This window comes from Stegodyphus dumicola, chromosome 8 (genome assembly GCF_044657685.1).
Source record: "Stegodyphus dumicola isolate Sdum_Otavi_A_Nest chromosome 8, ASM4465768v1".
In the NCBI taxonomy this organism is placed as follows: Eukaryota; Metazoa; Arthropoda; class Arachnida; order Araneae; family Eresidae; genus Stegodyphus; species Stegodyphus dumicola.
The window spans coordinates 153,330,669-153,344,803 of NC_140775.1; the positions used below are offsets into that span (position 1 = coordinate 153,330,669).

General features: G+C 30.7%; 1 protein-coding gene across 2 annotated transcripts in view; it reads right to left on the bottom strand.

Annotated features, from left to right (window-relative positions):
• Positions 1–8,322: 8,322 nt before the first annotated feature.
• The window catches only part of LOC118184416 (uncharacterized), a 42,113-nt gene continuing 36,300 nt past the window's right edge, over positions 8,323–14,135 (bottom strand). For both annotated transcript variants that reach the window (XM_085822599.1, XM_035354080.2), the window contains one exon: positions 8,323–12,371. In XM_085822599.1, coding sequence (XP_085678725.1) covers positions 9,030–12,371 — 3,342 coding nt within the window. In that variant the 3' untranslated portion in view covers positions 8,323–9,029. The remainder of the gene's footprint in view (positions 12,372–14,135) is intronic.

Below are 14,135 nucleotides of genomic sequence, written 5' to 3' on the forward strand. Positions count from 1 at the left end.
AGAACAAAAGTGGGCTGAATTAGAGATTTACATGTTTGGTGAAAGAGTTAAACTTACCTGTATGCCATTATGAAATACTAGGAATGTAGCATAAAAGCATGAGTGAAGAAGGCAATGGCAAACTAAATCATTGTAATCTAAATGTATATCATTATCAGTATCTGCTATTAATTTCAATACTGCTGAAAAAATTATAAATGAATTATCTTATAAATCACATGAACGTGATGCATTATAAATTACAACAGTTAGAAATATTATTAGCGTGATTTAGCGACCATCTTTGTTAACAAATAATTTCAAGTAACTAATTTTACAAATAATTCAGCCTGAAACTAGGTTAGAAAATAAGCTACAAGCTGAAGATTAAGCTTTGCCAAGGTATTAAAAACATCTTCTGTTAACTAGAGTTATAAAGCAAGAATTTGTAAAAAATATCATTTAAATATAAATTGGCATAAATACAATACAAATTATATAAATTTTACATACATGAAAACTTGAGTACAGTGCAACAATATGTGAAAAAGGAATGCATTAAAAGGGAGACTGAAAATCCCAGGATATGAATATAAGGGAGTTTGAATTTTTTTTTTTTTTTGTTGTTGTTAATTATAAAAATTCTGATGACGCTCATAATTATCAATTTATTAATTAAATGTGTATTAGAAATTAAATGTATGCCAAAGTACATCAGGTGGAAAACAGAATAAATATTTAAACGTTTCTAGTATTAAAATATGGAATTTGTAACAAAGTTGAATAACCTTAAAATAACTTCAATGATTAAAAATGGAAAGCTTAATACGGGAATATATTGCAATAATATTAGTGTGAATTTAGAACGACTTAAGAAGTCCAATTTTTAGATTTAATAAAGATAATTTTTATAATTAAATTAGAACTGTTTACCTAAAATGCTAAATTTGAAAGTTAAAAACCATTCTGCTATCTAAGAAGATTTGTTAATATTTATCTAGACAAGAAACTTATTTAAGGTGAGCTACAAATCCGATATTTGATACGTTGATTATGTATCAGTTTTGTGTATGTCATTAATCTATCAATTTTACTATTCAAAACTGATATATATATCAGCGACTAAAATCTACAATTTGTAAAGTTTTTAATTCTTACAGAGAATAAAAAAGATCTGGCTCATCATTCCTTTAAGCATCATAAAACTTTAAAATGAATGTAAAAGAAATTTATTTTTTAGCACACGCCAGACTTTAAATTAATATTTGTTTTACATGCACAATTTTTACAATATTGATAAACGAAAATAAAGGCTTGCAGTCTCAATAGAATGTCCCATTAATGGCGATAAACGACTTTTTGTAGCACCCAATCTTCTTGGTAAGAAACGGGGGACAGGAAACGTCGCGCAGTTCGTGGATTAAAAAAGGGGGACGGGGATTTTCGATCAAATTTGGCGCAGTTCGTACCCTACCAATGTGATATATCTCCCGTTCTACTGGGCAGATTGACGAAATTCAACTTCCGTTTTTCATACCTCGAAAGCGCGACTTAGAATATGTATTAGATTTACATATAGCATTGTTCTAAATAGGTATTTTGACACAAAATAAGACTTTTTCTGAAATGATATGCCAATTTTCTTCTATATTTCGATTCTACGACTCACATTATAGCAAACTGCCAAGTTTCGTAAAAATGGCACGAGTTTTACGTTTTGGTTTGATTTACTTAATTACGGCAAAGCACACTAGGGCTACCTGCCTAATGGGAGGGATGCCTTCGTGGAGGCCTTTCTAAGGGAAACTGGCTCGTATACACGTTACACATGGGGGAAACCACGAAAATGCCCATGCAGCCAGCCCGTTCGCGGGATTCGAACCTCGGACTGAACTACCAGTGTTTAGCGACTTTACCGCTCGGCCGCACGAGTTTTACGAAACTTGGCAGCTTTAGCTATCTCAAAATTTTAGCTCCTTAATGTTAATTGAGTTTGGTATTTATTTATTAATCTCTCTTTTTTTATTAAACTTATTTTATTCTTCCTTCCAGATTTCGAAATTCAGGTTCAAATAAAATTCACCCATTTTTATTTTTTAAATTTGTATTTTTAAACAATCTTTATAAAATTTTCGAAAAACATTTTGAATTATAAACTTTAAAGTTTTTACCATCATCTTAAAGTAGATGTATTTCTAAGCACATCTGCAAAAAATTAGAGTTTTTTTATTCAAAATTTCCGAAGATATGCGTGAATTTATATATTGGCGCGTTTTGAAATTTCTTTGTTTCTTCGTTTCGCATATTTGTTGAAAGTAATAAAACATCAAATGTAGAATCGAAATATGGAAAAAAAATTGGCATGTCATTTCAGAAAAAGTCCGATTTTTTTATCAAAATACCTAGAATAATGCTATATATAAATCTAATATATATACGTTAGAATAATACTAACATATATATATTAGAATAAACCTAATATATATCCTAAGTCGCGCTTTCTAGACATGAAAAACGCAATTTGAATTTCGTCAATTGGCCCAGTAGAACGGGAGATATAGAACTATTTCAATTTTTTTTTTCGCAGTGTACATTATGTTGAATACAAGAACATAATATGTGGCAACATATATATTAAAAAATAACAAAGTTAGAAAACGCATAGAATAAATAATCTTTAGTCTACCTTTACAAATCCAGTTTTCCAGAAAATTTTATCTGTGTGAAATGGATATTTTCATTTTATATTTCGAGATACTTCCATTGTATTGAGTCCTTACTATCAATACAATTTAAGTTTTCTGTTTTTAGAATGCCACTAGTAAATGAAACCTTTAAAGGATACACGTGTTGAATTAGATGAAGTCATTTCGAATGAGGTGCTTGTATTTATACAAATTGAACACGTAATAAGTACTGTTATTGTCTCAGAAGTCAGCTGATTCATACTATAAAATAAATTAAACTATAAATAAATTTTGATAAAAAATGTTTTGTTTGTTTAATCATTAAGAATTATCTCCTTATTAAAATTTAATTTCCAAAAGTTTCATTTTACCACAGAAATTACAATATTAAAATAAATATAAGTCTATTTTTGTTAAGCGAATTTTCGCATTTCTGTATATTTTCATACTTTTAACCGCCTTAGGACTATCTTCATACACATATTATTTGATAAAAAAACACAAGAATTTTGAAATAACCACTATTTATTATTTCAAAATATTTGTTAACACTGCATAACATACTATGCAAACTGCAGCCTCAAGACACAACTCTATTAGCCCCTAAAAAGGACCATTCAGACTGCGGTTTATCTGAACTAATCATGGAGGTAGCTTACTTCCATGGAACTAACGGAGACAGTTGACCCATCTCCAAAACCAGTTTTCCCCCTCAAAAAATCTGGACTGCAGGTATAGCGCAGCTATTTGACATATAGAACTGACTCCGTTAGTTAAAATAAACACCAGTCTGAACGGCCCTTAACGGAGCAGAAGTTGGTCGTTATTGAATTAATATAAGCGATAATGTATCATTAATAAATATTAAACTTTGTATGTGGCTCACCTTTGTGTCTGAAATTTAAGGCACCCATGAATTAGATAATGGGAAAATTAAAATTTGATTGGTTAATAGACAGTGAATATTAAAAGTGTCAAGAAATAAAATTAAAAGAAATAGAAATAGTAGAGATCATGATAAAATTCTTTGGCACTTCAGACTTAACATATAATGAAGCTATAGGGCTGTTCCCGCTGGTGTTTATCTGAGCTAATAGAGTCAGTTCCGTATGTCGACTAACTCCGTTATGACTGCAGTTCAGATTTTTCAACTTGCTGCCCTATGGGAAGAAATGGTTTTGGAGATGGGTCAGCTATGTCAGTCGTCTCCGTTAGTTCAGATAAACCCCAGTAGGAACAGTCCGTAGGAGTTTTAGAGAAGTAACTGGAAAATTCAAATACAATAAATACTGAGTTGGTCATAATTCCATGAAAAATTTTTAATTAAAAATTTACAATGAATAAACTATGCAGGCAATATCAAATTTTAATGCATTTAATTTAATTCTAAGATAGAGAATATTATTTAATTTTTTAACACATTTCACAAATGCTCACTGTCTTAACCTTTCTTGATACAACACATATCTATGCTGCAATACCTATACATGCTAGTATATTAGTCAGCTCTGATCAACCCCGATATCCTGGCACGAACATTACATTCAACTACAACCACGACTTTTGTTTGCAAAAATCCAGAAGATCCACAGGGAATGAAGGCTCAAGACAATAAGCATCTTTGCCAAACACCCACAAGAAAAAGCCAGAGGTAGGTTTACATGGCTGTCACAAGGTGCCTTTAAATAACTTTCCAGGTTCAAAGAAAAGCAGTGCCTCAAACTTCACTCTTAATCTTAGAAAACCTAATGGAATTGTCATTTTTATGTGAACTATAAGTAATTTAATTTACTTCTGATAGCAATATTGGTAACCATAGTTTGAATATTAAATTGAACTTTAAGGAAAGCATAACTCGAAATATGCTAAAAATCAATGTTTTTTACTCAGTAGTGGTACAAAGCAAAGCGAAAAATTCTTGTCCCAAGCTAACTGGAAACTGATTTAACTACTTCATGTTTAAGCTATCATTCACACACTTAAATAATAATAATAATAATAATAATAATAATAATAAAAAAATAATGTTTAGCTGACATTTCAGTCAAGGTCCTTCTCTTCTTAAGAGAACACTAGAGGTTAGAGATCTGACATAATCTGTAATATCGTCTGGTTGCTTACTTTTTTGTGTTTTTGAGGTGCCACAAACTGAAATGTTCTGATTATTTACAGGAACTGTAACACTGATTGCCTTTCATTTCTCTAAAAATTACCTGCTTGCATTATTTAGACATTACCTACTGATATTATTGATGCAAACTGTACAAGCCTAGCAATCATGAATGTTAAAATAAATGTGCAAATTCCACGAGAACTTCTCAAAGACTCTCCATGTTCGAAATGATAGTTTAAATTCTTCAAATCCTCACATGAATAAGATTCACGTGAAGGCATGAATGAGTTTAAGTCTAAACATTCTGGTTCAAGCACAAACTATCAACAAGATTCTGATCCAAAAAATCAAGAGCCTAGCTCTACATGTTTAGTGAATAAAGGTTATCCTAAAAGGAATTTTTTTTCTTTTACTGTTTGCCTTCGTTTTGTAATTGGAAGCATATCCAGTCCAATAGGTAGGTCTGGAATTCGAATCCTGGCGAGGAAATGGACCATTCTGCATGCTTCTTGCTCCGAAATAAAGCCTAATAGATTCTACAAGCGGCGCTCGAACAAAAAATGTGAGAGACGATAATTCATCATGGCCAGGATCTGACAACTGGATTCTTCTCTTTGCCTGTCACTGTCAAGTGGCGCAGAATGTAAAAATTTTTCTCCTTCCTTACCCTGCGTTGTTCGATCCTAGGCGAACGGGCAGGCTGCATGGTTGGTTTTTCCCATGTGTAACGTGAATATCAGTCGGTTCCCCTTAGAAAGTCCTTCATGAAGGCATCCCTCCTCATAACATATACCCCTTGTGGCTTTGTGATATTCAAAAACATTTTGTGTGTTTTCATAGTGCAATTGGAAGCGTGTCCAGTTAGCAATCGATAGAGCTCAGAGTTTGAATCGCTGGGGGGGGGGAGGGCATTGTACATTCATCATGTTTCCTGCTTTCCCAAACATTAATGATTCTACAATACTACTGATGTAACTTTATGACCATCTAACTCCACTCTTAATGTGGCAGTTAATGGGTTATGGTTTTTTTTTGGGGGGGGGGGTACCTGTTTTTTTAAAAACAAGCAGCCCTTCCCCAAAAAAGTGGGCTCAGAAAGCTGTTCCTCTGAACACTATGGCCGGCTTTAATCGGTCATATGAGATTTTTGCTACTTTGTATATATTAGCTTATAATTTAAGATATTTTGATTTCTTACTTTCATTAAAAATGTAATTTCATTAATAACTGTAAGTTTATGTAAATAGAGATCAAAATAGGTAAGTATATAAATTTAGCTAATTTACGCTCTTTGGATACAGGTCTTCATGACAGATCCAAAAACCCAAGCCACTCAGAGGGTTAAAATAAAAAAATAGAGGATAGCTCTGCTAAAATGTAAAAAACAAAGAAAAGCTTTCTTAGATTCTTTTCTCAGAATATTATTGAATTTCAGAATAAATATTGTTTTCTCAGAAAATACAGTTTAGAAAAATACAAGAATATCATTTTTATAGAATGAAGACAAATTACACTAAGAAAGGTGGTAGAAAGAAAGAAACCAATCATATTTTCCTGAAACATCCAAGTTTATTTATTGATATGTGTGTAAAATTTTTCTTGTTCATAAGTTTCATCAGGTTTTCATTGATAGATTTTCTGTTAGTCTTATTCAGAAAGAGTTTTAAACAGCCATCAAATCTCAAAATCTACTTCACAGTAGTAGTGAGTTTGCTTACAAGAATAAATTAATCACAAGAGTAGGTTTTCAGCTAATCATTTAATTAAAAAACTAAGAAAAGACAAGGCTTATTGGAGGCAGGTATTGTAGTGAGCATTGGCTACTGTAAGAATATTGCAGAAGCCATAGGGATTCTGAATCTTCAAAAAATACAACAGTGGTCTTTTTTTCTTTTAAATTTTGAGAAAAGTTTTTGTGAAGAGGTAAAACGTGTCCAGTACTCAATTTTTGCTAATATAGCTCCTGGTGTCAGTCATTTGAACCAGCTAACTTTGGTTCTGTAGTATGTAAAAGCCGATGGAAAAATAATGATTTCTTTGTTTTGTGCCCATAAAACCTTACAAATTTGTATTTTAAATTTGCTGTTTTTAAAATTTCGGTATAGGGTAACATATAAAAAACTGTAGATGACAATGCTATAACAATATACTAGATATCATTGGTGGCTTTCATATAAAAATAGCACAGAAAAGTGCTACAGCATTTTCTGTGTTATTAAAAAAAAAAAAAAAAAAAAAAAAAATCAATATTGTTTCCTTGTTTCAAGATAACAAGGAAACAATATTGATTTTTTTTTCCCAAAAAGTATGCACTTTTTTTAAATCCTTCGCTTATCAATGGGAAGTACTTAAATTCTGCTCTCAGCTACAGCAGAAGCAGCCCATTTTAAAACAATAAAGTAATAGTAATAGATGGCCCGTGAGAATTGTGCATCATCCTTAATGGACAATTACAATAAAATTAAAAAGTACTTATTAAAATTTCTGAGTCTAAAAGACTTACAAGATAAAATAAAGGTTATATCATCAGCAAAAAAATTTGAGAGATACAAAACAACCTAAATGATTGTTTTCATGGACAAGCTGTTGCTAAGAATTAACACAAATATATATATATATATATATTATATATATATATATATATATATATTTGTGTTAATTCTATATAATTATTAATTATAATATATAATATATATAAAGTATTAATATATAATATATATAAAGAGATGAAAACATGATGAAGATAGCAGATCTATTTCAGTCTCAGCAAGTATACTTTATGAAGGACTAAACTTCAGCAGTGACACAGAAGCTTCAACATTATATATATCTGCAAGGTAAGAATATTAGTATAGGGAAGTAAGAAGAAATGAGATTAAAGCAGAGATGATGAAATACGTTCATTGGCCAATTCAATGATCACTGAAAATTAAAAGGATTGGATTCATTGAAAAGATCCGAGTACAAATTTTTAATTTTATTTGTGATAGCCTAATGAGTGAAATGGGCTATCATAAATCCTGAGTATGTGTTTGATATATTCAAAGACATTTTTGCTGTTGAACCTTCCAGTTCTAGAAAAGTGATCTCAGCTATTTCCAAAATGCATTTATTTGATATAGATAAAAAGGGGAAAATTGTTCAGAGATAAACTATACCACTTCTGCCATGTGGTGAATTTTCATAAAATTATGTATGATCAGCCCTTTCTTAGATACACTTGAATAGTTTGTCAATACTGTACATTAAAAATTGTACATTCATGTCTTAGATGTCAATACTGTACATTCATGTCTTAGATGACACGAATTATGACAAACTAATTGATAATTTTGCTATGATTAATGCCATTATTCTTCTGATGATGCTATTAACAAAAAGTTTTAACAGCTAGTTTATTTATTGTTATATCATTTCAAATTTTCCTAAATATACCTAAATTTTCATTGTCAATTTTTCCTGATGATACAAATATTAATTAATACAATACATAAACATACCATTAAACACATGCACATTAAAAACTATGAAAGATAAACAATATTTCTGCATAAGAAAAATTAATTTATTCAAGATAGTCAATATACAAGCAAATTTAATGTACTCAGTATAGTTCAAAAATTTATGTACAAGTTGAAATCAGAATTAATTTACTTTTCACAAAACAGATACTAGTAGGACTTCATCTTAAATTCTTACATGGTTTCAAACCCAGAAATATGAAGATAAAAAAAGAGGGGTGGGAGATTCTTGTGCCAAAAAAACAAGAATTTCCAGGAAGTTTTCATGCTGCATGGTTGCACTACTTCAAAAAAACTCAAAAAATAGATCTATTTGTTTTATAATACACGAGTCGATAAACTTAGTAATGCAAAATAAATTGATGCAAAGCAAAATTAAACATGAATATTTGCTGATTAAATATTGGTTAAATCTTCATATAAAGTTCTACTAAAGTCTACAGCAGATAATACAATTTAGATCAAATAAAATTCAATGCAAAAATTTAGGCTGAAAATCCTACATGTGGGAAATGAAATTTGCATAGTTTAAGTTGCATTAATTCGATAAATTTCCTTTAATAATGAAAAACACTTTTCCTCAGCAGAGGATAAAAATTAAGCACATTCAGCGATGCACCAGGAGATCATTTGATGTGATGGAAAATTGGTAGAGTTGGCAGTTATGTCCTTAGACTAAAGGCACATAAATATCACATACAAATGTTTGTTACTAAAAAGTTTTAACTGTTATACAGAAGTTATTTTTGCTCCTTTCTTACTTGATTTATCATACTGTGACAATTCAATATCTTCCGATTCAGAGCTGCAATCAGAATTACGAGAAATATTCAAATGTTTCTCATGGTAACTCTTCTCATCAGCCCACAAACTCAAATCATTTACAGAGGCAGTTCGTGAAATAATAGGTGTATCTTCAATTTCATAAACTCGCAGAGTGTCAACATCAATGAAACTAGAATTTGGTATTGATACTGGACTTGGATTATGAAGTGGAGTGCAAGCATTAGTTACAGGAAGACTACTAAAAGGATACTTTTTTCTATATTCTTTTTTGTTTTCAAACAGTGTTGCTTTTTCTTGAGAATGCAATTTTTGAACTACATTCTTTTTTGAAGTTACACAAAGTCTATCTTCCATACCAACAAATTTTGAATTCAAAATATTTCCTCTAGTGCTTTTTGATAAAAGATTATCATTAATTTGATGGGGTAAACTATTAATAATATTCTTCTTCCTGTATTCTTTTCTGATTTCAGCCGGCATTGATTTATTCTGAAAACTTAATCTGTGATTCAAGTTCTTTTTTGAATGAATACCATTCACAAATTTCACATTGACCATGTCTGTTTTGTTACATGCTATTATGGGATCAATATCATTACAATGTTCAGATACATTTGCAGTATAACACTTTTTCCCAATCTGCCTATCTTGCACATTACTCACAATTTTGGGATTGATCAAATACTTTGGTACAAGTTCACTACCATTTGAAACATTAGTGGTACAATACCTTTTCTTATGGTCTCTTCTGCTTTCTGGCAATGTTATTATGTTTTGAGTAGTCAATCGATGAATTGAATTCTTAGTAGATTGCACATTATTTTTAGGACTAGGCAAGCCAGGTCTGATACATTTTGCTACCAATTCATCATCATCATTAGCTTGAGACAAAATTGTTGCACTATATTTAGCTTTGCAATCTTTTCTGTTTTCTAACATTACTGTTTTGTTCTGAATAGCAGGCTTTTGGCTACTTTTCTTTGAAAACATACAAAGACTGTCTTGATCCTTATTTATGATTTTAGAATCAGAAATACCTGTTCTAAGAAACTTTGCTAAAATATCACTACCGGATATTTTTGGAATACTCTTACCTACTTTAAAGTACTTTGCTTTTTCAATATTATTGTGTGACATATCAGCAGGAGGATTGTTTTTTAACTCCTTTTTATTTTCAGGCAAAACTGATTTACTTTGATTACTGAAAATTTTATTAGAATTTTTTGAAGATATATATGCTTGTTCTGAAACATTATCTTTCTTTTTAGGACTAGGCAAACCTGCTATAATGCATTTTGCAAAAAGATCATCATCATCATCAACAACAACAACTTCAGGAGAAATAATTGCATTATCTTCAACTTTCAACATCTGTTTACTTTCATTAGAAATTAATTTATTTAAGTTTTTCTTTAAATAAATATAAAACTTATCTTGTCTACTGTTTAAAATTTCACGGCTTGCCAATTTTGCTCTAATGCATTTTGCTAAAAGAGTATCATCAGATATTTTAGGGTTACTACTGTTTGCTTTAATGCATTTTGCTGTAAATTCATCATCACCATTCATTACAGAAGATGAACGCATACTTTTCAATTTGGTTTTGTTTCCCGGCAAATTTGCTGTGCTTTGGAAAATCAAAGTGTTACTTGAATTATCTGAAGTATTCATCATATCCTGAGATCTATCTTTTTCTTTAGGATTAGGCAAACCTGCTATAATGCATTTAGTTAAAATATCTTCATCATCATCACCACCTTGAGACAAAGTAAACTTGCTGCTGTCTGATTTGCTATCATTTCTGTTTTCTAACAATATTTTTTTACTTTCATTATGAATAATTTTATTACAGTTTTCGTTTGAAGAAACACCAAAATTACCTTGTTCACTGCTTTGAATTTCTGGGCTAGCCATTTTTGCTCTAATGCATTTTTCTAAAAGAATATCATCAGATATTTTGGCACTGTTCTTGTTGGTATCAATACATTCTGCTCTAAATTGATCTTTACCATGTGGCACATGAGTGGTACAATATACTTTTTGAAGTTCCTTTTTATTTTCAGGCAAAACTTCTATGCTTTGAGAAGCCAGCTTTTCATTTGAGCTTTTCCAAGAAGTATCAAGCTTATCTTGATCATTATCTTTTTGCTTAGGATTAGGCAAACCAGCTATAATACATTTTGTTAAAAGTTCCTCTTCCTCGTCACCTTGAGGCAAAGTAACCTGGTTAAGCTCAACTTTTAAATTTGAATCTTCGATCAACACTTTTTTATTTTCCTCAGGAATTAAAATACTAAAATTTTTCTTTACAAGTAGAGAACTATCTTGTTTGTTCAGTATGTTATCAGGACTAGCCATTTTTGCTCTAATACATTGTGTAAAAAGGTTGTCCTCAGATATTTTGGAACTACTTTTGTTTGTTTTTATACATTCTGCTTTGAGTTTATTAGCAGGTGATAAAATACTAGAACAATGCATGCTCTTAACTTCCATTTTATTTTGAGGCAAAGATGTCACATATTGATTAACTAAATTTTTATTTGAGTTTTTGGAAGAAGTATAAAAGTCATTTTGAACATTATCTTTTTTTTTAAGACCAGGCAAACCTGCCATAATGCATTTTGTTAAAATATCTTCATCATCATGAGTTTGGAACACGGAAATTTGACTATTTTCAGGTCCACAATCTTGTTTGTTTTGATGTAATAGTGTTTTATTTTCACTAAAAATAATTTCATTAAAATTTTTCTTTGAGGATACAGAATCATCTGGTTCATTGTTTATATTTTCAGGATCAGATATTTTTTCTCTGACACACTGAGTAAAAGATTTATCAGCAGACATTTTGAAGCCATTTTTCTCTTCTGCACTGCATTTTGCTGAAATGTTGCTATCGTTCTGGAGCACACCGACACCGCAATACTTCTTTCTATGTTCATTATTATTCTCTGGTAAAGCTGCTATGTTTTGATTAGTCAATTTTTGATTTGCATTCTTTGAAGAAATATAAAATCTATCTTGAATATTATCAATAATTTTTGGACTAGGCAGACCTGCCATAATACACTTAGCTAAAATATCATCACAATCATCTTCTTCATGAGATACATTATTTGCATCATGTTTATCTGAATTTCTTTTGTTTTCCAACAATATTCTTTCAGCTTCATTAGATTGCTTGTGAAGTACACTATTTCCAATTTCTAAACTGGTCACTTTTGCTCTAATGCATTGAGCTAGCAGATCAACATCAGACTTGCCATCTGGACAATAATCTTTACGGCTCTAAATGAAATGAAAAATATGCAATCAACAAAAGTACAAACATACATTATTGCACAATGAAAATTATAAATAATTATATAATATAAATTTGAATTCATTTACTTTGAAGAATTTTTATAACACAGCATGATTTTAAAAATAGTTGGCACTCCTTAAGTATGTGATGATAAAATATAACTTAAATTTTATGACACCTTCTTTATTCTTAATAATGAACATATACAGTCAAAAGTCGTTAATTGGGACATCCATAATCCGGAATGATCTATAATCCGGACTTCAAAGCTACAAACTTTCTGCGCAGAAAGACTTTTATGGCTGCGAATATACGTGTGCGCATGTGCGTAATACGTTTACGCTTGTGTGTTTAATGTATAACGGACGGTATAAGCAAAGCTAAAATTATCTAATTCAGTTAATGTTGCAAATTGTGTTGTTCCTGAATCTTCGAATTGGATCCGGCTTATTATTTTTTGCAGACTGTTAGAGCAATTTTATAAAAGTAAGCTTGAACTTTCGATTATGTCAAATAGAATTTCCGATATATATTTACTAATATGTAAAGGATCTACAAACCGAAAGTATGTTTAGAAGTCCATTAAAAAAAAGTGGAATTGCTGCAAAAAATGGATAAAGGCATATCCTTCGTTTCTCAAACCATTCCGAAATCTGTTTATCAATTTCACGCTGCTCTGCGGCCCGGGGGATAACGTCAAAACGCCGCGGCGCGCATTGAATTGGAAGTTAATCTGTCAGCACTATCCTTATCTTCAGGGCAGATGCTTTTATTTTATTTCGCTTATAATTCCTTACTAAATGTAGTATTTCATCTCGATGTACTCCGTCTTTCATATGATTTAAATCAAATTCCTCATCATTATAATTCGCTTCTGATAAAGAAGAAAGTGATACAGAGGTTATTGAAAACAAAAAAATTTCAATTGACAGATTAGTCGGTATTCTCGACACAGCAATTACAGGACTGGAATAGCAGAACTTTGTAACTAAACAAGAAATTATGTCTGTTTAATAGAATTAAAGAGAAAGTATTATCACATGAAACGAAGCAACTTAAACAACTTACATTGAAAGAAATCTTTAATAAAGTAAACACATAAATATTAAGCTTTTTCTTTTTGTAAATTTTGATACCCTTAAGATCATAATTGTTCTTTATTTCATAAATTACGGTTTCATATTTTTAATTTTAGAATTTCTGCATGCCACCTTACCAGATTTAAACTGATGATCTATAATCCGGAAAAATCGATAATCCAGAATTGCCGAAGTCCAGACGAGTCCGGATTAACGACTTTTGACTGTACAAAAAAAAAAAAAAATTCTTGCCAATTTTCATGTCCCATTTGATGAAATGCTAACAGACAGGAAACAAAGTACATCATACATAATAAAAGTGATGGACGGTTAATGTAACCCTTTACCTTCATCAATACAAGCACACATAACAATCACAGCTCATCTAATATTGAACGAAAATGGAGGTACCAATGCAGTTTGTTCATGGTTGTTTGCTATTATAACAGCTTTATAAATATTATTAAAATCTTGTAGTTTAAAATAAATAATTTAATTAGATGAACATTAAGGTATATGTGAATGGCAATGTTTGAAACACAGGCTCGAGTGCCATATGCAGCTCTCACACGAAGAATGTGATTTATTTTTAAATGTTAAAATTCTTTTTTTTTTCTTGTTTGTATGTCACCATTTTGAGTGCTAAATAAAGTTTTTGCTGTGTTCCAT